The sequence below is a fragment of the Chaetura pelagica genome, unplaced genomic scaffold, assembly GCF_000747805.2.
Source record: "Chaetura pelagica isolate M959 unplaced genomic scaffold, ChaPel_1.0 scaffold3, whole genome shotgun sequence".
Taxonomy (NCBI): Eukaryota; Metazoa; Chordata; class Aves; order Apodiformes; family Apodidae; genus Chaetura; species Chaetura pelagica.
The window spans coordinates 2,177,927-2,201,796 of NW_009952974.1; the positions used below are offsets into that span (position 1 = coordinate 2,177,927).

Below are 23,870 nucleotides of genomic sequence, written 5' to 3' on the forward strand. Positions count from 1 at the left end.
TATTTAAACATACATTAGCTCCTTGGCCTTGCAATTATATTTTTGTTGTTGACAAGATGTTCTGCTTTGCAGGGTCATGAATATTTTCTTTGAGTCAGTAGAGGTCATTGGAGTTACTCAGCCCTCAAACTAGATCCTCCCTGTCCCACCAAAGACATGTGTGGGACTTGAAAACATGTTCTGGATTGCCACATTGCTTAATTATCCTGTTAGCTCTAATGAAGTGTGCCCTGACTAATGGTGCAGTCACAAACAACATGTTCCTATAATTTGAGCCATCACCAAGAACTTCTGTTATCACTAGACTCACATCAAGGTAGTGCTTCTGAAAGCTGAAGGACAGTGTTGTCTAATGAAAGAAAACATTTGGACATCAAGAACACAGCTGGAAGAGACCAGTGCTCTGACACTGTGTTCACTCATGCCTCAGAGTTCTGGGGTGCAGGTGTTTGCATTGCTGCAGTCCCAGAAGACTCAGAGTATTTGCAGAGAAGCAGCACTGATTGCTGAAGTAATAAATACTTTTTATTATCAATTTGTCCTGTCAAGCACTGTTAATGTAAACTGGGCTGTATAATGGAGAGTGCTCTGTCACTGGTTTGGAAATGGAAGGAAGGGCCACCTAGTAAGCTCTCTCTAGTCTGGATTTTTCTTTCTTTTTTCTTTTTCTTTTTTTTTTTTGTATTAAGGTTGTCAAAAACCGATCTGAGGTGCAAGGATGCTGTGGTTAGATGAATATGGGCTAGACTTGGGACTGGGGATTAAAATGCTGCTGTGCAGTTGTTTTGTAGATGTCAAGGGCTCCTGGGAGTCACCAGTCAAAATTCCTTCCTATCCTATGATGGCTTATGGACATGAGCTCTCTCATCCAGTGATATATCCCCTCTCAGGATATGACTAAATGATCCTTTCCAGCAAGGGCTTATCCCAGCTGTCACAAAACCACTTCTGAAGCACAAGCTTTTGGCCTTCAGCCTGAATTGGACTGCAGTACATGGGAGGTACTTCCCAAGCAACTCTCAGGGAAGATCTGTGCTCTTCCGTTCTTCCACCAGATCATTGCCTGTGCTCATGAAGTCTTACTTCAAGCCAAATTGAACTGAATGCTCAGCTAATGGAGAAAATACAATATTTTCTGAGTGAGGTAGCTCACATCAAGGTAGTGCTTCTGAAAGCTGAAGGACAGTGTTGTCTAATGAAAGAAAACATTTGGACATCAAGAACACAGCTGGAAGAGACCAGTGCTCTGACACTGTGTTCACTCATGCCTCAGAGTTCTGGGGTGCAGGTGTTTGCATTGCTGCAGTCCCAGAAGACTCAGAGTATTTGCAGAGAAGCAGCACTGATTGCTGAAGTAATAAATACTTTTTATTATCAATTTGTCCTGTCAAGCACTGTTAATGTAAACTGGGCTGTATAATGGAGAGTGCTCTGTCACTGGTTTGGAAATGGAAGGAAGGGCCACCTAGTAAGCTCTCTCTAGTCTGGATTTTTCTTTCTTTTTTCTTTTTCTTTTTTTTTTTTGTATTAAGGTTGTCAAAAACCGATCTGAGGTGCAAGGATGCTGTGGTTAGATGAATATGGGCTAGACTTGGGACTGGGGATTAAAATGCTGCTGTGCAGTTGTTTTGTAGATGTCAAGGGCTCCTGGGAGTCACCAGTCAAAATTCCTTCCTATCCTATGATGGCTTATGGACATGAGCTCTCTCATCCAGTGATATATCCCCTCTCAGGATATGACTAAATGATCCTTTCCAGCAAGGGCTTATCCCAGCTGTCACAAAACCACTTCTGAAGCACAAGCTTTTGGCCTTCAGCCTGAATTGGACTGCAGTACATGGGAGGTACTTCCCAAGCAACTCTCAGGGAAGATCTGTGCTCTTCCGTTCTTCCACCAGATCATTGCCTGTGCTCATGAAGTCTTACTTCAAGCCAAATTGAACTGAATGCTCAGCTAATGGAGAAAATACAATATTTTCTGAGTGAGGTAGAAATATCCCTTCCCCCAGTGTTGTGTATAAATTCATTTCTTGCATGGTGTCATTTCTTCTGGTTCTTAACAAGTGTCTTCCTGGACCTGAGCTGGGGGTGGGAAAAACTGATCCTTCTTAACTGGTCTCCTATTTTTCTCCAGCAAAAAAACCAGAATTTATCATGTGTCAAGGGGACAATTTCCATGGAAGCCCAGAGTTAAAAAAAATATATATTGGCTGCAGTGAGAAGGTTCAAGAAGAGTTCAAATCCAGACCAAACTTTAAAGCCATTTCCTGCATTGGAAATAGATTGGGGAAAAAAAGAAATCCTGGCTCTTCTTGGGGAACTTTGGATCTGTTTCTAAACTTTGCAAGCCTGGCCTTTCCCTGTGTAACAGAGCTATTTTTCTTGTACTCAGAATGATGTATTATGTATACTATGGATATTTACATGTATTTTCACCTCCAGCTAACAAGACCTGCTTGAATTTGTTAGAACTATTTTTAAAAAGTGCTGAAGGGAGGAGAATTGTGGAGGGCACTGGATGGTTGGGTATGTTACTGAATATTTTAAATCTAGAAGTTCTTTCTAGTGCTTTTCTGGCATCTCAAATCACCATCCAACCTTTCTCCCCACTTCCCATCTCTCTGGGTTTTGCCTGTCATCTCCCAGTTGTTTTATCCAGCTCAATTCCCTGCAGGATTACTTAGAAGGTGATAATTTTTGGGTAAATTTAAAGAGACCAGCAGATTTGTGCAGAACTAGTGGACTTTACTGCAGGGAAGGTTGACATTTTAGTGATGAAAGCTGGTGGTTTTATACAACACTGTCTTCTTTGAAAAGAAGGTGATGGCACAGTGTGTGGGGCTTATGTCTTGGATCTTCCAGTTCGGTGATGATCAGAAGTTGCATTTACATGTAAATTAAAGTCAGTTCCCTGGTAACATTCCAGTTGCTTCTGCCTCTGGACTTCTCATCTATTTACCATTTGTGTGCACTGTGAGCACAGTGGGGGCGAGATACATGTTTACCATCATAAGGCTGCTTTTAAATTGGACTGTGAAAATTGGCTGGAGATACTTCCTCTTGTTCTGGGAGTCTCCAGACATGGTGGTTGGTGGCATTGTCATGTGACTTGTGCGTTTTGGTTTCTCAGGCAACAGCATGGGGTTCAGATGAAGACACCAGGAGGTCCTGTCAAAGTAAAGGGAAAACAGAGGTAAGTTTTGCTGTGCTACAATGATGCTATGGGTAAATTTATTTGCACCATGTGAAATCCACACAGGGAGCATCTGACACCAGCTTGAGATTGTGAATTTGCAACAGCTATCTACCACCACAAGTGCATAAGCACCAGAGAGCAAGCCATTTCAAAGACCCCCTGTCCAAGTTATTAGGTTTGCTCTGCATGAAATTCAAAGGTGATTTCACTGGTGGAGAGGACACAATTTGTGACACATCAAGGAGCAGAGTGGTGGCAAGCCAGGGGTAACATCTTATAGTGGAGTCTAAGGCTGGGTAAGTTAGCTTAGTCTCGGTGCTCAGCAGTGAGCTGCTGGCCTTCAGCCATGTGAGCATCCATGCTTGTTTGCAGCTCAAGTTCATCTTTGTAGAACTCTCTTAAACGTGAGAATTGAATCTGCCAGCACACTGCTTCTGTTCAGGTGGAATATCTGGAGTTCACAGACATTTCTGATCCAAACACAGGTCCTTTCTTCCTCTCTTCTGAGAAGCTAAAGCAAAGCCATGTATCTGAAAGCAGGAACTATTTTGATTTTTCAAATGTGGTATTAGTTCTGAGACATCAACTAAGAGGGTGTCCAATTGTCCTTAATACTGCACTGCAAAGAGCTGGACAAAGGATAAGAGAGGATAGGCAGGATCTTTGCTTAGACATGGACAGACAAGCAGAGAGTGAATGTGTGGCTGGCCCAAAATGCTGGAATTATGTCAAGTTCCAGTTCAGTGCTTTAAGCACAGGATTATATGATCTTCCATTGACCATGTGCATTTTACATAATAAACTTCATGTGATGACTGTATTAATTTGCGTATACACAAAAAAGCTATCTTTAATTTAGCTGAATAGGCAAGAATTTGTATCGTGTAGGTGTTCAGAACAAGAGTTTGGGTATCCTAGAACATTAGTTAAGAGTGTTGCATAGGATTAACTTTATGCAGGAAAACACTGTGGAGACAAAAGGGACTTGACAAGGTGAACACCACACATGGCCAGTCACTTGAAGTACCCAACAGAAGCTGGACAAAATTTAAGACCTCCAAAACCCAAGACATGAGGAATTTTTGAATTTGCAGTCTGTGTATTTTGAAATGTGTAAAGAAAGTATTTTTCTCTTTTCTTCCATTGTGAGGTTTGTGAGATTTAAATTGCATCTCATTGTTAATGAAGAATTTGAACTTATAACCTAGAATTATTTTGTCAGCCCCTTGATAAAACTATTCATTTGACTGAACAAATTCTAGGATAATTTCAATTATCTTTTTAACATCATGGCAAAAGAAAGCAGTGGTCTGAGTAACTTGACTGCTGCTACCTCCTTACACTGCAAAGGATTTGCCAAATATTTTATGAGGATAATGCTCTGAACAGCTGAGTTTATGCTGGTTCTGATCCAGAGCTTGAAATTGTTTGGTGGGCACAGTGACCATGGGTGTAAAGTTCTGAGGAGCAATAATTAAGTAGATTGTTAGATACTTCTTGATGTACAATTAATGGCAAACAGAGGTGTTGACTAAGAGTCTGACAAGAAGACATGAAGCTACAAACAATGGTGGAAGGATCCTGCAGTATCTAGGTAAATTCCAATCTGCCAACTCTGTATCTACTCTAGCCTGTGTGTCCTTGGCTGAGTCTAGCCAGCTGGTGAATTGTTCTATTCCAGCTAAGAAGTCCAGCTGTGACCCAGAATCTCTGCCCTGGGCTGGGTAAATGCAGCAAGTGAGGGCAGCACTAATGGGAGTGTTTCTGATTCTGTGGGCAGCCGTGGTACAGGATCCCAGGGCTCTGTCTGCCTCAACTCTGCCTTGTCAAAACTTGACTAATGGTAGTTTTCTACCTCACAGAGATGATTTGGTGATAAATATGTTATGGATTGTCAGGCATTTAGATCTGTGATGATAGAAGCTAAAAATAAGGAGGACCTTTGGCTTTGATATTAGTTCACAGTGTAGTTTGCCTAAGTTATATGACTGGTTTATTTTCCTTGCTGATTTAATAACACGTGTATTTCAGGGTGAGGTTTTCAAAGTCACCTGGTGTATTAAAATATTTTCCTATTATCTAAATCAGATTCTTCCTGCTGCTTGGAAAATATCTTCTAGAAGTTCTTAGAGCTTTACCATAAGGGAAATAAAAAGTACAAGAATGGAAGCCACAAAATTAATATCACAAAAGGATAATGATTATGACATGATGGTTTCTAGACATTTGAGTGCTTATTGACCAGAGAAGAAGGAGATGAGAAATCTGGGTCCCAGATTTGAGGTTACAAGGTACCATTAGGTAATTTCTTCTGACACCCTGTGTAGCTCTGGCCACAAATTTCACCTACTTATTCCTAAACTGAGCTCAGTAACTCGAGTTTGGCTGCTGCACCTTTTTGAAGAAGGCAAAAGTTTTGAATGGAAGGGCAAATGGGCTGTGTGCTTTGCTGGCTTGTTCTAATGGCAGATCATCTTCCCTGTTAACAACGTGTACTTTGTTTTCTCTTTGGATCTGACTTCAGTTTTGAGTGTCTGGGTCTCATTTTGCCCTTCTCTGCTAGATTAAAGAGCCTTTTCGTTACCAATATTTATTTTTTACTTATATGCTCTTGTCAAATTGGTACTTAGGCATTTTTATAAAGCAAGAAGCTGATCTCCCCAAGCCTCTTTCTCTAAGTAATTTTTCTACTGCCCTTGAATATTTTTAGTCTTTTTTTTCTGTACACTCCATTTTTTACCTGCATTCCCTTGTCAATCTTCTAATGCCTAAGTGTGATTAGAACAGTCCTCCACCTCTTACCCTCCTCTGCTCAAACACCTGGCAGTTTCAGTAGTTCTTCTGCCAAAGGAGCTCATAAAGAATTGCCTTGCCACTGTGACCACTAAATCCTTTCACAGTTGCTAGTCTCGGGATGTAATTTCCCAGTCTACACATAGAGCCCTTTTGTTTGTTGCTCTTTAATGCATAATATCTTAAAAAACCCAACTATTTAGTTTGTTGGGTCCAGCTCACCAGCCTACCATATATCACTATATGTAGTGAGGCTCTGGCCTCACTGGTAATTACTATTTTCATAATATTTGGGTTATCCACAAATACTCGTTAAGAAAAATGTTGATACTGGGCTAGTACCACCCCATCTGGGACCCTGCTAGAGCAGCAAATTTGTGAATAATTTCACTCTGAGGACTTTCTTTAGTCCAGTAATTTATCAGATTTTAATCCATTAATGTATATGTTCTTGAACCGGGTTTTTAAATTAACTCTGGAATATGTCATGTGGTATTAAAACAAACACCTCAGAAAAGTTTCTTCATTTGTGTCATATTTATCAAACAAAACTTGTGGTTTCCTGAAATAATTTTATGTGCTTTCTTTGCCATGTCTCTGGGGATCCATGACTTGCTTCTACTAGCAATCATTCTTATTTTTGCAGCATTTATAAAATGCTGACTGAGAGACAATGCAGAGAACAAAGTCAGTGTTATGCTGCCTTTCTTTCTGTCTTCCAAAGTATATCACCCAGAGGTCGTAGTTAAAATGAGTGATGAATAGAGCAGAAGGGAGAGAGGTGTATTAATTTCATTAGGAGTTGCTCAGCTTCTAGCTTGTAATTGTTTGTCTCTGCATAATGGTCCACATCAACCACATCTAAGCAATTTTACCTGGCATGGAAAGTTGTGGCTTTCTAAACAAGAGCACTTTGGTCTTTCTCTTGTCTAAGCACAGAATGATTTGTTAAGTTGCCAAAAGCAGCACACTGTCATTTCAAAGAGTGAAATGGAACTGATTGTGAAAATGGCAGTGACACAGCACTCACATGCTGTCCCAAGAGCTTGGTGTAGCTAGGAAAAAAATGATGCACTAGGAACACTTTTGGAGGAAGGAGAAAACAGAGGAGAAAAAATGTCTGATAGGTTGTCCCACCATATTGCCAATAGAGTTTCTTTTTCTTGTATGATGTCCTGATAGAGGGGGGGTCTTATGATTCACACAAGGTTACACGGAAATCCTACCCCAAGCCTAGAGCCTACCCAAATGCTTTGGAGTGAATAGAGAAATCTGCTGTTTCAGGCCTTCAAGTGGCTCTGTGTCACAAAGAGAATGTACTCTCTGGTTGTCTAGTGGACCTGGGAATCTCCATGCCACTTAGCAATGTTAGGCATCCAGGTAGGACAGACACTGTATGAATCCCCAGACAAACAGAAGTAACTGGGAAGTGGTTGGGTATTTTTTCCCCTTTGTAACTGTTCCTAGAGTTCTGAACCGACATTCCCAGTCCTTCTGCTAAGCTGTCAATGTAGAATCAGCCCCCAGATTTGATTTTCTAGTCCATTAGAGAAAACTTGACTGGAAAAATCATTAGCAATTCTCTTTGCTATCAATTGCACTCAAAGGAGAAGGACAGCTTGGTCAGGGTATTGGCTTAAACTGATTAATAGAATTGTTTGTCCAAAGAAATAAATACAGATATCTGAAAGCCTGTTATTAACAGTGCTCAAGAACATGTTAGGACTTGATTATTTTTTAACAAATTGGGATGAACTGCAACAGATAAATGTTTGTTGCACTCTGAACTGTCAGTGAAGGGGTAACAGGGAGTTCTGCTGGCTGATCTCTGAACTGCAAGTTGTGTTTTTTTTGCTGAGGATAACAGACCATCTGAAACAGCTATTTTTATTTCTTTTTTGTCACACAGCATGTAACTGTGTTTTTAATCTATGATTAAAATCTATCAGTAAGTGATGAAATAGTGTTAGCCTAAAAAGAATAAATTATAAAAGGAGATCTCTGAAAACAGGACTTAAGTGGTTTATTCAGAGTAAAAGGGCAATTAAAGTGGTGCCTATATATGGTTATGTTTTCAAAGAAAAATACGTCTGTACAATGAGATTAAGGGTTTATAACTTTTCAGAACTCCAATGTTCAGAGATTACAAATGAAATTACTCAAACACTCACAGCTGGCTCATTCACAGCATCCTGAAAATATCTTTTTGAATTGTGCCTCAAACTGAAGCCAGCAGGTGTTCATCCTCTCTGTTTGCTGATCTGTCCACATGAATGAAGGGAGTAATAGGGCACCACTCTTAGTTTTGAAATCTGCTTTCAAAGCAGCCCAACATCTGCATGAGCTAGAAAGAGGCCTGGTCTTTTCACACTCGTTTAAATCTAAATGTTGCAAAAAATGCAATAAATTGTGATAGGCTTAAAATGGGGGACGGGGTGGGAGGCGCAGTGTCTTTAGGGAAGTTCATTCTCTTAGTGATTGTGAGACCCTGTGCACTGTAGGGTTGAACATTACAAGTCATAGAAAAACTGGAGATGTGCTTAGTGCTGTGGCAACGAGCCACAGGTTTTTATCAGCTCTGCCATATATTTAATAACAATCCTAACTAATATAATTGGGTTGTTCTCATTAACCAGTCTTTCAAATGCTCAAGTCTTTCTCCTTTATTTAAACCTTAATCTCTTGATCCCAATAATATATTCTGGTGATGAGATTTGCAGACTGATCATACACAGATTTAACTGTCTGCTCTATAATGTGTGAGCAGGATCCAAATATTGTCTTGTCTGGACAGAGTTTGGTTCAAGCTTGCCAGATTTTCCTGCTATATTAAAGCTTGTCTGAATTTTACCTCCTGCATGCCTAGAGTTTTCCAGCCACATGGAAGAAACTGCATTAAATAGCTCCTATTTTCTATAGGGGTTTCTGAGATCATCTTACTAACCAGTTGCCTCAGCTACACATTTTTGCAGAAAGCAGTGTGTTGAATGACTTTACAGAGCAAATCCAGGCTGGTTTAAAGAACACAGAGAGAGGACGATGTTCCTTGCTAGTTACTTTGAGAATAGGGTAGAAATAGGATCTAATGTAAATCACACTGACAGTACCCTGAGAAAAATCCTGAAAACTGAAACATTTAAGTGTGTTGGTTTCTTCTTTGCTTTTGTTGGAGGTCTTCATAGACTGACATGACTGTGACTGGATACAGCAATAACAAGTGTCCAGTAAGCACAGAATTTCTTTTTGGTCCAGACAGGCTTAGAGATGTGGAGTCTGGTAGTTAGATGTTTATTGGAGTCCTTCAGGATCTCCTCTGACTCTGTGTGTCACCATGGCAAATCCTTTAGCACCTGTGTTTCCTTTCACCCAGCTGAGAGAACAGGACAAATAGTGCACATCTGTTTCAGAACATTACTTAAAGCTGCACAAATTGCTTTGAGACCACTGGATGAAATGTACATATTGTGCTTGCTGTTCCTCCAGGAGCATGGAGTGCTGTTACCACCATCAGTAAGGCAAGTCCAGGGAAAAAGCCTACTCAGCTAATTCATAGGAATAACTATGGTTGGATATGGCCCACACCTAGAGGCATCACCATCTAAGCAGAGAGGAAAGCATCCACTACTCAATCCAATTTCTGCTTCTTACAGCCAGTGAAATTAGTGGGCTTGGTGCATCTGGTTCCCTGAAAGGTATCAGTTGCCAAATGTTTCCAATCTACCACCTCATCCACTCTGACTGTGCTTTTTTGCTCTTTGCTAGGGCAGTTGGGGATGGGCTGGAAGTCACAGATTACATATTCTGGTGCAGGTTCAGACAGCAGCAGTTATGTTTGCTCAGTATGGTTTCTGTCCTGTTTCAATAAATAACTTCTGCTTTGGGTACAGATAAAACCATGCTTAATTAGACTAAAATAACAGAATATTTTACCAACTTCCAGCATCCTTACCAGCCTGGGCTACTGTGCCTTGGAGTAAAGTGTGAACCAGATGCATCACTGCCTGTAGACTCCAGAAGACTGCCCAGCACATGACCTCACTGAGAAATTCTTTTTTTGTGCTACTCAGCTGGGAAGATTTTTGTAGAAATATAAATCTGTTAATCTGTAATAGAGCTCTGTGCAAAGAAAGGAATTCTGCAAATTAGGATTTTAGATTTCTGCAGGACAGAGTTTTACTTCCTAATATATTGAAGTACCTAAGCAAGAAAAGATTCAGCAACATTTATGGGATTAGCTGGTTTAGGTCAGAAGCTATGCTCAGACTCTGCACAAAGCAGAGAAAGGTGGCAGTAGAGGGGGAATGGATGGGCAATTTCATCTTGTGATAGAAGCCAATCAGCCATATTCTGAAAAAAAACAACCCTGCTGGGACAGGAGCCCATACCCTTTATTTTACAGCATCCAATCAAGAATTTCTAGTACTTTTCAGCTGAATATATAGAGGTCCTAATACTATATGAGGTTGAGTAACTGTGCTCTATAGAAAGAGGAATTACTTAACCTATTCATGAAAAGCAGACATCTCTAGAGCAGGTGATAACTAACAGGGCTCACAGCACCATGTAACGATGAGGAGAGAGGGCAGAGAGGCTGGCAAGCCCTTTGTTTTATTAAATGAAGTGATGAGACCTCTATTCTCAAAACACAGCAGGTGGGACAGTGCTTCTCAAGGTCCTGTTTGACAGACTGATGCACAGTCACCATGACTGATCTACTAAAATTAGTGCTGCATCGACCCAGCTATGAATTCAAGCCTTCATTTGCAGGTGCCAGGCATTATGTAGCTGATCCCTGGTACCCCTGCTGAGAGTCAAGACCAGCAGCACCTGCTCCTTGGCACTCTGTAACCTCTGCCTGAGCTGGGCAAGTGCTCCTAGGCTAACTCTGGAGGGCAATCCCTGTCATCTTCATTCAAAAACAAGCTCCCCATATCATGTCCATGTTTGTGGTTAACGCTGGTGGGCTTGGTTTTCACTAAATGCCATCCTTCAATGAGTTGATTTCCATACAGCAAATTAAAGGAGATAACACATAATCCAGCTAAGCATACCTCTTCCTTTCCAGATGATAGGGAGTGTTTTTACACTGTTGAATCTTGCAAATGAAGTCTTCAGGGAAATGATGAACATTGTGGAGCACTGTGAGACAGGGAAGCTTGCAGAGTGATTGCTGCTTATAGAAAGAGAAGTGGTGTCTGCAGCTGTAGGCTCAGCTCAGTGGCAAATTATGATCTATTGGAGGGAGGAAAGCAAAGCAGCCAGGATAACCCAGCTGAGGTTGTTATTTTTTAACAAGTTTCCTTTTCTGTTTATAGTATAATATAATAGACTTTCTTTGCTTGAAGTCCTGTGGGTGCCAGTCATTAGCAACATGTGCTCATGTCCTTTACTCTGCAGTGGCCCCAGAGCCCAGGGCAGGCAGGCTGGTGCCAGGCTCACAGTACATCTTTCATTAGGGCTGTTCAGATGAACCCTGGGCTGGGCAGCGCAGCTCTTGAGCCTCTTGTGCTGCCTATGGGAGCTGCACACTACTCTCACTTCGCATTCCCTGTGTGTCACATCTGAAAGTCCCTGCCTCATGTGGCTTCCTCCTCCCCCATGGCTTAACTCACCAAAGATGCTTGGGTGGCCTGATCTACAGTACACAGGTCTCTTGGTATGAGGCTGTAAGGGAAAAGAGAGACTGTGGCTCTCTCCAACAACAGAGATTGCAAAGATCTTCTGACCAAAAAAAGCATCTAGTGCAGCCTTGTGTTGCACCCCTATCCCAGTGTGGAATGACTGAAGCCCCACAACTCTGGGGACTGGCGTGTGGAGGGAATTGCCTATTGCACCAGGAAATGGTGATGTAGTTGAGAAGAGATTTGCTATTCCTCAGTGGCCTGGCCTAAAAGAGAAAATCCTTCCACCACAGAAAATCCTGAGCACTCAATTCCTGGGGGAGGCGGGAAATCACAATCTATTCAAGCATGAGATTCTCCTGACCAGCTTGGCCTATTAAAGAGAAGTTCCTGCTGTTTTCCTTCTGGCACTGTTGTGAATTATAACACAGACAAACCCACTGTCCTTCACTGGAGTTTGTCTGGGTAATGTTTTCCAAACTTCAGCATTACTGGGTATAATAGATCAGAAGTATCATTGTGAAAACAAGGAGGATTCCTCCTCCAATCTAAGCAGAGCACAGAAAGAGGCACTTGTGTAGCTAACACAGAGTCAAACATCCTATCCAGGGATTGTGCAGGGCTATGATTAGAGAAATAACCAGCAAATTGGGCTTTCTCACTTAGAGCACTAGCTCTGTACAGCTGTGCACTGCTTGATTCAACAAACTCCTCCTGAGTTAGAGCTAAGAAAGGTGAATTCCAACTGCAATATAGGTAATTTTTGGAAATGTAATAAATAATCCTACAGTCTCTTTTTCAAAAGTCCCTTGTTTTTGTCTTGTGTCCCTTTAGGAAGAGTGCCAGAACTATGTCCGTGTGCTCATTGTTTATGGCAAGAAGGTTTTCACCTGTGGTACCAATGCCTTTTCACCAGTCTGTTCCAGTCGACAGGTCTGTTTTGATTCTTTTGCAGTGATGGGAAGGGCTGGATACCTGCTCTGTGGAGGGCCAGTCGTTTGGCAGGGCATCATGGCTGCAGAGAATGTGTTCCAAATGTTGCTGATCTGAAATACCTGGGGTTTGTTCTTTGGCCTGCTTTGGGACAGTGGGGTTGCTTGGAGGTGGGGAGCAGAAAACTCATGGTTAAGCTGGTTCTAGTCAAAGTGCTGCTTGTACAAACCTTGGGTATGTCACTGAAAATAGGGAATACAGACAGGCTTAGTTGTGAGCACCTCCTGAGCTGAATACTTAAATGTTTCCTTAAAATAAATGACAAAACTCCCTTTGGATTCAAGGGAGACAGGAGCAGGTCTAGAGCAGTGTTTATTTTTGTATTTTTTAATGCCAGTACACATTCAGGAGGTGTCTGCAGAAGATTAGAAACCTGTGCCAGCAGCAGGAGCAAGTGATTACACCAAGTGGGTTGGGGCCTATGGCCTTCTTGACAGGGGAATTACCCTTCCTACAAAGCAATAGGATCAGTGAAGCCCAGACACAACTTCTTGTGTTGGCAAATGAGAACGTAAAGTTAAATTTACAGTCATTGCTAGCATTACTTTTTTATAGCTGCTTGTTTATTTAAAATAAAGGTTTTGCTTGTAGGTAGTCATGGTCAAACTGAATTCTCTATGCCAGTAAGAAAGCCAGATGCTCTTTAAACTTTCTCCTCTCTCCTTTTAAATACAGGTGGGGAATCTTAGCAAAATCATTGACAGAATTAATGGAGTGGCTCGGTGCCCGTACGACCCCCGGCACAACTCGACAGCTGTGATTACATCACGAGGAGAACTCTATGCTGCAACTGTAATTGATTTCTCTGGACGGGATCCTGCTATTTACCGCAGCCTTGGAAACGTTCCCCCACTTAGGACAGCCCAATACAACTCCAAATGGCTCAATGGTAAAGTCATATCTGAGCAAGAGGTGGTATTAAACTCAACTTTGCAGGCTTGTAGATCTTTTCCTCTGTTTTCATGTTGGGATCCAGAGTTGTGATAGGGAAGGGCTTCTGGTGCAATCATTGATGCAGCTTAGAAGATGCTTAAAAATAGCCTGGCAGTATTTCAGAGAAGTTGGTTTAGAATATGGGAAGTTGGTCTTACAGGTTACTTAACATATATGGGTCTCTGTGAGATGACCACATCTTTTTCACAAGAAAACTGCTCAAACATTTGAAGATCAAAATGAACTTAAAGCATAAATTGTTGACCCAGTTCTGCATGGTGTTAAGCACCCTCTGCTTCTTCTGACTCAGCTGAAGATGGTTGGTTTCAGTGCAGGACCTGTCCGAAAATGAGAAACCTCACAGTGAGTTATGTTCCATGTAAACCCATGCTGTTGTGGATTTACAGTTATTAAAAGCAGCTGTTACCCCAGTGTGATCATACCCTGCATTAAACAAGCTATAGAATATCAACCAGTAATTCCTCCACTGAGTGCACACCTTCTGACTGGAGCAAAGCACATCTCGTCTGAACAAACTCTAGGGATGGAGGCCCTAATATTCCCCTCTCTCCTTTGACCCAGGTAAGTTGACAAGATATTTAGAATCTTTCCATTGGATCTTTCAGAATCTTTCCATTGGATTTCAGACCTTTCCATCAAAGATTTGAGCAGTGGGACTATGTACTCTCTGGAGCTTAATGAGACTGAACTAAGATTCTTCAGGCATATTGAAATCAGTATGGAGATCCAGAGTTTTAAGAGAAGAATGTCACCAGGCAAGACTGAATTCAGACCAAAAAGCAGTGTAACCTGTATATCCTCCTTAGAAATATATGCCTCTGGTCTGCACATAAATCAAGAATTCAGAAGAAAGTAACATTGGAGCGGGGGAGTTTGAGGAAAGAAGAACAGAATCTACGTTTCTAGCTCATGATTTGAAAAACTAATGTGACTCTTGGATTTATGACCTTGCACAATATTGGTGACATTGAAGTACTTTCATTCTGTTCTGGCCACTTTTCAATAAGAAACAGGAAACCTGAAGATGATTCGAAGAAGAGCCATGGAGTGATTTGAAGCTTGGAAAGCCTGCCTCACAGTGAGAGACTTAAGGAGCTCAATTTATTTATCTTTCTGAAAAGGAGATAAAAGGTGTTTTGTTCATGATATGGAAGTACTTACATCAAGAGAAGATTTCTGGCAGGATAAAGTTCTTTAATCTAGCAGACAAGTCATGACAAGAGCCTGTGATTGGAAGTTGAAACCAGATAATATCAAATGGAAAAAGAAGTACTGGTTGCAGCTGGGGCAGCCTTTAGTCATTTGAACAAGTCACTGAGGAAAGTGATGGATGTCAAGCCATATGACATTGTCCAGTAAGATCAGATCTCCTTTGAAAGATGTGGTCTAATTCACCTGATAGTTACAGGATCCAGTGGTGGAATTACAGGGTGAAATTCTGTGGTTTGTGTTAGACAGGAGGTCAGAATGGTGATCACAACAGTCCTGTTAGGGTTCACTGTTTGTTTAAAGAAGAAAGTTTAATGGGAGATGCTTTGCATTGCCCTCCCTCTGTACCATTGTCTGCCTCCAAAACCTGTCTTGCAGCAGCATCAGCTTGCCTTCCTCTGCCATGACTCTCTTTTCCTTTCATTCCTGGGCTGCAGCATTAGAAGAATTCCATACTTTCCATTTTCCCTCTCCCTTTTAGCATTACTCAGAAATGAAAAAGCACCTTATAAAACCAACAGGGTTTTTTAAACAAAAGATATTATTCACTGGCCAATCTTTACCCTTTGCCAAAGAAATTGTTGGGATAGAAGACCGTACACTTTAAAGCTTTGTTAAATGCCCAATTTAAATATTAACTACAAAACCAATTCCAGGTTCTTTTCAATTCTTCTGAAAACAATAACAATAATTCTAGGAGAAAAGGAATTAAGGAGGACTTGCGTCAATACTGTCAGTCTGTGGCATGGTTTTGTTTTACAGACACAAGATAATATTTTGTGCCTAGAAACTGGAAAGGCTTCATGATAAAAGCCAGATGTGATTGCACTGGGAGAGTAGATTGAATGTTTCAGTGTAGCAGTCTGGGGAGATGGGTGGATGCACACAGCATATTTAGCACATTATATGGTGCACTTAAAAGTGAATAGGTGAAGGAACCCAATGGGAAGGCTTTATGTTGTAAAATTAGTATAGGTATAGAACACACTCATGCATATGCAAAGTGGTAAACTCTGCTTTCCCTGGAATCAGTAGCAGCTTTGCCAATAAAGTGGTGAAGCAATGGGGTCTCTCCAAGATCTGAAAAATGGAACTAGATCTGTATCCCCACATGTCATTATTCCCATCTACTGTTTTTATGTCCTCTGCTGACTCAAGACTCCCTGCGGTCCCAACTTTGACAGCCTGTGTAAAGGGAGCTGGTGGCACAATGCATTGAGAAAGCCAGTGAGCACGGCTTGATTTCTGACCTGTATAAATCTCTTTGAATGTTTGTTTTTCAGAGCCTAACTTTATTGCTGCCTATGACATCGGTTTGTTCACCTATTTCTTCTTCCGTGAGAATGCTGTAGAACACGACTGTGGGAAAACAGTGTATTCTCGTGTGGCAAGGGTTTGCAAAAATGATATTGGAGGGAGATTTTTGCTGGAGGACACGTGGACAACTTTCATGAAGGCCAGGCTGAACTGTTCCCGTTCTGGAGAAATCCCTTTCTATTATAATGAATTGCAAAGCACCTTCTACCTTCCTGAGCAAGATCTGATCTATGGTGTCTTCACTACTAATGTGTAAGTTGCATTAATTTTACCACTCTTCTTCTATCCCCAGCAGTTTGAGACTGACAATATCCAGGTTTTTTAGTCTGAGGATTCATTTGTAAAAGATCCTTTGGTTAACATGAAGGAATAGGTAGGTCTGTGTTAGCCATCATGGCAACACAGCTTTTAGGACAATGTTTTTAATCCATGTTTCATAGATTCCTGGATTCCATAAAATATGTTTATGCAGTTTGAGGGTAATTTAATGTAATACAAGCCTGGGCTGTGACAGACTTCATTTTGTAGTGGCAAAGCTACTTGTGTTGTTCAGAGAGCTGGCCTAAAAATAACCTAACATAAAAACATAATTAGTTTTCAGTCAGGTTAACTGCCTGGACAACCTGACACAATTGTGTGAACGCTGGGGCTGGTCCATGAGAAAGACAGGTACATATGCTTGGGAGAGAAGAACTGGAAAGAAAGAATGAGGCAGATGGAATCACAACTGCCTAGGTTGACATCAACATAAATTGCTGTTGAAGAACACTTTACAGAAGTAAGGTCACATGGACTATACAGCATTTGACATTTCCAAGGGGGGCTGTATCTCCACTGCAGACTGTTTCAGGTTCACAAATCAAAAACAGGGTTGGAACTCTGAGGGGAAGGCATGATTTCTGTAGCTTTATAATCACCTCTTCTTGGATTGATATTGAAAAAACTTGTAATTGGAATAATTTAGTGTAGCTCTGAAAGCAGAAAGGAGAAGAGGAGGTAATTAAAAATATACATTATGAGTTTTTACATGTATTTTTAAGTCAGGAAAACTCAAATAAGTTTTTCTTTGAAGCCCAAGGCTAGGATGATGAGTTTCAAGCTATAACCAGTCTGCATGGTATTGAGTTTCAATAATTCATGTTCTCCAGGGGGTCTTATCCTGGTGTGTAAACTAAAGAATAAAAACCTTAGGTAGTTACTCTGCATGACAGACACTCAGAGTGTCTCTGGGATTTTTGTGTGGAGTTGCGTTCAAAAGGAATAAAGGTCTGCTCCCACAAATCCCACAGCAAACCAAAAGAAGTGAAACGCCACTGAAGTGCAGGCCTTCCTCATTTAATGTGTCACTTGCTGGTTGTGACAGGGCTTGAACTTCAGCCTTTGAAGTCACAAAGCATCACCCCCAGCTTCTTGACCTAAGGCACGATTGAAAGTTTCCCTGTGAGAGTCAACAGAGCCTGAATTTTATTGTTGCTCTGTAAATGCCAAGAAGTAGGGAAGTGTTTGGCCACCCTCATCTGTCTTCCATGTTTTGTTCTCCATGGCCAGTGCCAATGTCAGCCAACAGTGAGCCAGTGGAAAGGCAACTAGAAAAAATAAACATGATTGAGCGCTGCACCTTGACCGTGAGCTTTAGGAAAAATCTATTTTGGGATTGAAAGGGGCATGAGTTGTTCTCTAAAAACACTTAAAGGATGTTAACCAAACTTGCTGAACATTAAAAGAAAACCTGGGTACTGCTTTGGGCACTTTTTTTTTTTTAACTTTTATTTTTCTCAGTCAGAGAGGGCATTTATGTCTATAGTTATTATGTTTTATCTATCCCTTCATCCATTCATCCAGCCAAAACAGAAGTTGGAAATGCAGAAATTATTAAACACTGTATCATATTTCTCAAATTGGCATAGTTTATGGAGTATAAGGAGGGAGACACAGGCTACCTCTGGTTGGAAGAGTTCTTGTCTGCTGTTTCTGCCTCCCAGGTTCAAAGTGAGACATGATGAGTGTTACCCATCTCCTCTGAGTTATGCTTCAGACACTCCTCATATGTTACGGGGGCACATTCTATCTTGTGTCTTTGGAGGACAATATAATATGTAACATTTGTGTAGTTGAAGAAATGAGTTATTGATAATAGCTGAAGTTAGATCAAGTAGCATTTTGGGTCTACAACATGATGTTCTTTTGAGAGTTCAAAGAGAAAATGTTCCAATTTGTCATCCGACTAGAGAAATAATGGTAATTATTCTTTTAACTTCCAGTGGGACTCATATCATGCTGCATGAGCTTTGCATACCAAAGAGAGTTGATGTGTGCTACAGTCTGAATTCCTTTATAATAGGATACCAATGCACCGCAAAATGAAATTTTTTTTTTTAAGGTATTTTTAATTTGGAAGGTTCATATTTAATAGTTTGTGTCATCTTATAACAAAGGGGTTTTAGTGATTTTGGTAAGACCCACATATAGATTTATTGCTTCATGTTGTTTTGTACCTAGCTGAATCAGTGGGAAAGAGAGCTTTTTGGGGAAGCTGCTGATGAAATATTTAAGAAGTTTTTATTAAAAATTTTTTGTAAGGTAATGGAGACAATGTTAAAACCTTGAATTCAACCCATTCACTAAACCACCTGGTTAATCACAGAAAGAAGGAGGTGGGAATAAAAAGGAGGCTGAGCTTCACACGAGTCCAACACAGGGGCCAGCTGTGCAAGTTGATGTCACTGGCTTGAGACTGGGATCAAACTATTCAGAGGGAGGGATGGGAAGTATGCCAGGCCACAGATGGAAAGGAAAACAGGCCACAGATTTAATGGAAAACCTCTTTTCTTTCTCCTCTCTAGCAAAAGGAAAGGTCTTTGCCAGGGCCCTAAAAATATCATTTAAAAAAAAAAAAAGTGATTTTGTTAGACTAGCAGGTTTTTATTATTTCTTTTCCTTTTTCATTTTCTTTCTCATTCTCTTTTTCTTTCCCATGTGTGCCTCAAGGCATTTACTTGTCATCCATCATTAGCTTTGTCTCACGAGCTGTCGTCCGTGAGCATGCACTGCATCAGCCATGCTCAGACAAAAGTGGAGGGAGGTTTGCCCAGCATTGCTTTGACATCTTCAAAGTGAGCTACTCCATCACTCTGGGGATGGAAAGGGCAGGGGCAGGAGTGGAGAATGGGAAGGCAAAGCAAGAAGTTCTTCCTGATCTTTTATTGCTCGAAAGAATATGCTGTGTAAGAATCTGTTCTTCTGCTTTCCAGACTGGGGTTGTGGAGAGAGGCTTTTTTTTTTTTTTGTGCAAGAGAGATAATTGTTAGTGCAATTAAAAAATGTGTTCTTCTCAGAGAATTCACACAGAATCATAGAATGTTAGGGGTTGGAAGGGACTTGAAAAGATCATCTAGTCCAACCCCCCTGTCAGGGCAGGATCACCTGGAGTAGGTCACACAGGAACTTGTCCGGGGGGGTTTTGAATGTCTCCAGAGAAGGAGACTCCACAACCTCTCTGGGCAGCCTGTTCCCGTGCTCTGTCACTCTCACAGTGAAAAAGTTTTTCCTTAAATTTACATGGAACCTCCTATGCTCTAGCTTGCACACTTTGCCCCTTGTCCTATCGTTGAACATCACTGGGAACAGCCTGGCTCCATCCTCTGGATTTTCACGCTTTACATATTTGTAAACATTGATGAAGTCGGCCCTCAGTCTCCTCTTCTCCAAGCTAAAGAGACCCAGCTCCCTCAGTCTTTCCTCACAAGGGAGATGTTCTGTGCCCTTAATCATCTTTCTGGCTATGTGATGGACTCTTTCAAGCAGTTCCCTGTCCTTTTTGAGCTGAGGGGCCCAGAACTGGACACAGTATTCCAGGTGCAGCCTCATCAGGGCAGAGTAGAGGAGGAGGAGAACCTCTCTTGACCTACTAATGACACCCCTTCTAATACATCCCAGGTATTGATGAATGGCAGTACAACCTTCTGGTGTGTCAGCCACTCCTCCCAGTTTAGTGTCACCAGCAAACTTGCTGACAGTGCACTTGGTTCCCTCATCCAGGTAGTTAACGAATATTTTGAACATTACTGGTTCCAGGACCAACCCCTGAGGGACTCCACTTCCTTTCATTAGCAGGGCCAGAGTTATTTAAAAGGCACTGAGATGAAGCAGTGTCTTGTACTACCTCTATTTTTCATTTATTCTGATATTGTTTTCTCTAAACATCGTATTTTCCTTTTAAAAAAAAAAAGAAGAAGGGGGAAGGGGAGAGGTGGGAGCACATTTGAATTTCAGGTTACCACTTAGCAAACATCCCTCTTTGGGCTGGCTTCCCTGAGGTGCCAGCACCATCTCGGAAGCACCCTGCAGCCCTCTTGAGGCAAAAGGATCTTAGTCTGCTCAGAACCTTGCAGAAGTGGGTCCTGTGTGACTGAAATGGGACAGCAAAGGCCAACTTATCTGTGTGCGAGTCTGGTAGCACAGCAGAGCATCCCTGAAACAAATTTCCTTCCAAAGAGTCCTTCCTAGAGTGGCATTTCCCTAGCTGTGCCTCCCCTGGCTGCTACGTGCCTGGTGAGCAGTCTGCCTGAGACAGATGCTGTTCCCAGCTGAAAACACAAAGAAGTGAACTGTGGTCATTGAAAACAGAGGCTTTCACGTATTAGCAAGACCTTTTTGCGTGCTGAGCTGCTGTAACAACCAGCCTGGTTTGCACTGTCACCCTCTCCCTCCCCCTGCATGTCTGTGCATGCATGTGTGCATTTTGAAAAAAAAATAAAATATATATATATGTAAAATCTTAGGGGGATATAATTTATAGATAAAGATTTCAAGAGCCTGTAGAAACAGAATTTCACCTTGAGAAACACAAAGAGATTAAAAATTAGGTTCTTTGTAATCAATAAAGATGGATGTGTTGTTAAATAAATATAAAACCAGACACAAATAATCCATGCAAATTAAACTGTGTTCACCTTTCTTGTCAGAACTACTTCCATAGCCCTTAAATCACAGACATTTTAAAACCAAGCTTAAAATTCATTCTGAAAATTGTCATGCAATACATCTGCATTTAACTATTTATTTTGTTTGGGTTTATTTTATTTGTGTGTGTATCACTGTACATCTGCCTAGCAATGTACATGTATTTTATCTGAGTGGAGTCTGACATCTGTTATGATGAAAATGTCGATGTTCTAATTATTAAATTGATTACTTTTTTTCTCCCCTCTTCCAGAAACAGCATAGCTGCCTCAGCAGTGTGTGCCTTCAATCTGAGTGCCATTACTCAGGCATTTAATGGCCCTTTCCGTTACCAAGAAAACCCAAGATCAGCCTGGCTCCCAACATTAAACCCCATCCCTAATTTCCAGGTACTGTTACTCTTCAGTTAACTCCATTTTCTTTTATGCTGTGTCACTCCAATGCATTGATTTGTGTGGGGACCATTTTTCCAGACAGACCCATGGTGCAGATAAATTTCTCCACATTTATGAGTGTTTTCATCTGTGGAACTCCTTGCCACATGCTACTGAGGCCATGGGATTCATGGCAAAAATGGAATGGTTTTCCTAACATTAAGAGTGTACAGATTTTTTATAATAATAAATAATTTATGTCTTTGTTATGCTCATCACTGACATGTGAACTCCATGAAGCTGATCCTCATAAGGGGACATAGAGACATGTCCCCACTGACACAAGGATGGCTTGAGAACTGAAGCTGGACAAAGTCAAACTAGAATGGAGACAATCTATATTTTTAAACAAGAGAGGTAATTAACCATTGGGACTGTGTAAAGAGGTGATGAATTATCTTTCAGTTGATAGGGCCCCTAAGGCTATTAGTGGTTCAGTGCAAGATGGATATCTTTCTGAGACGCAGTAGCTCAGCCAAAAGTTATGGACACATTGAGCAGCAATGGGTGGAAGTGGACACATGAGGATGGTCTTAAATTTATTTTTTTTTATTAATGAGAAGCTTTGCAGGATTATGAGTTAAAGCCAATTTGAAAATTAGAGAACAATTTCAGTTGCCTAGATTCAGTCAGTGGGGTGCAGAGTATGTGTGTGATAGCCCTATCAAACCTGAATCTTCTGAAGCATAAGCCCATTTTACATCTCAAGTCCCTTCCCACCTGGGAAATCCTAGGGAGGATGGACTGGTCTTCCTGTCCTTGCTTCCCTGTGGTGAATCCTTTCAGCCCAACTGTGTGAATGTGTCTCTCATTATGGCAAAGGTGCTGAAGCTGCCTGAAAATGCCATCTGCCTTCAAGCTGGTGATGTCAGGGACCTTCCAAAAAGGACTCTGCAGTTGCCTGAAGTCACAGCAAGAGCAAATGGGAGAGATGGGAGGCAGGTTCTTGCTGAAGGCAGGGATGTGCTTGGGTTCCTGCAAAGCTGAGGATCCTGACTTCTCCCCCCGAATTCCTTCATGGCACCTGAATGAGGGCTTCTTCCTGTACAAGGTGGGACAGTATTGGACTCTTGATCACCATGTCAGCTTCATGCACTCAAATCCAAGATCAAAGCTTTGCTGAAGGTCCAGCCATGCCAAACACAGCCAGGTTTCTTTTTTTTTTTTTTTTTTTTTTTCCCTTTGAGTTTAATGGGAATATTGAGGTTAACTGAGAATCAAGGACTTTTTGTCCCTTGCTGGGCTAACCCAGGAGAAAGAGAGAAAACAGAGAAGGACTTTAGAAAGCATTTCGATATAGGGAAAAGTATGAGATAAAATGTGGAGTACAAAGATTGCAGCAGCAAGAAGAAAGAAAAGGGTCAGAAGAAAATAAGGAAAAGGAAAGGAGGTATGTGGCAGACAAAAGGAAGATTGCAAGAAGAGATTAAGATGTTTTTCAAGTAGAGGAGGAACAAGAGGTCAGTGAAGGGCCTTTAGGAGATGACAAGGGTAATTTAGTGACAGAAGAGGCAGATACTGCAAAAAAAATTAGATTAGTTTTTTTGCCTCAGTGTTCACAATGGAAGATGAGGGAAGCATGCCAGAATATTTTTTTCCTTGCAGAAAGGAGAAATACTGAAGGATACAGAGGATCAGGGCAGTGCAGATAATCAGGAAATTAGAACAAAACAAAATAAAACCAAAGCAGAGGGATGCTGTGTCAGCACGCAGGCTGCCAATAGACCAGAAGGATTATCTATGACTTGATGAGAACGGAAAACAAAACCTACAATGACATTCCTGCCACTGGGACTCCTCTCTCAGTGATGTTCTAGAAAGGAAAGTGAGCAGAGAGAAAAGCATCCAAAGCAAGACAGTAGTGTAAACCAGGACAAGCATGAGGGATAGCAAAAGGGAGAGATTTAAAAAGTCTTTAGACTGTGGAATGAGTCATGAAGACCATTGCAATAGAAAAAAACAACCAAGCAAAAAAAAACCCCACAACAACAACCAAAAAACCAAACCAACCAAAAAAACCCATCACATTAAAACCCACCTGAGGACTCATCAAAAACCCACTGACGTTTTCTTAGTCTGGCTGCTCAGGAAGAAGTTCAAGTTCATACGAAAATGCCCATGTTCATAGGTGGTGGAAATTAGCATCACGTAGTTCACAAAAGCTCCAAACTGTTGTAGAGCTTAGTACACTGGCTGGTTGGGATCTGTTTTCATGGTGTAAAAGTGAACTAAATTCCTGTCAATTCATTTTAACATGTTGTAAGACAACTCTGCGTGGTGCACCTCAGAAAGGCAGCCACAATGCAGAGTTGCTTCAATCCCCATTGAAAGTATGCACGTGGGAAACTTCTACACTGTAGCTGGAGTGCTGCAAATCCACATCCTGATTTG

General features: G+C 41.3%; 1 protein-coding gene across 1 annotated transcript in view; it reads left to right on the forward strand.

Moving 5' to 3' along the window:
* SEMA5B (sema domain, seven thrombospondin repeats (type 1 and type 1-like), transmembrane domain (TM) and short cytoplasmic domain, (semaphorin) 5B) overlaps positions 1 to 23,870 on the forward strand; it is a 131,788-nt gene that overhangs the window by 51,125 nt on the left and 56,793 nt on the right. The window contains exons 4-8 of the mRNA XM_009996033.1: positions 3,131 to 3,193; positions 12,445 to 12,543; positions 13,279 to 13,492; positions 16,050 to 16,335; positions 21,299 to 21,434. Of these exons, the coding sequence (XP_009994335.1) occupies positions 3,131 to 3,193; positions 12,445 to 12,543; positions 13,279 to 13,492; positions 16,050 to 16,335; positions 21,299 to 21,434 (798 nt within the window). The remainder of the gene's footprint in view (positions 1 to 3,130; positions 3,194 to 12,444; positions 12,544 to 13,278; positions 13,493 to 16,049; positions 16,336 to 21,298; positions 21,435 to 23,870) is intronic.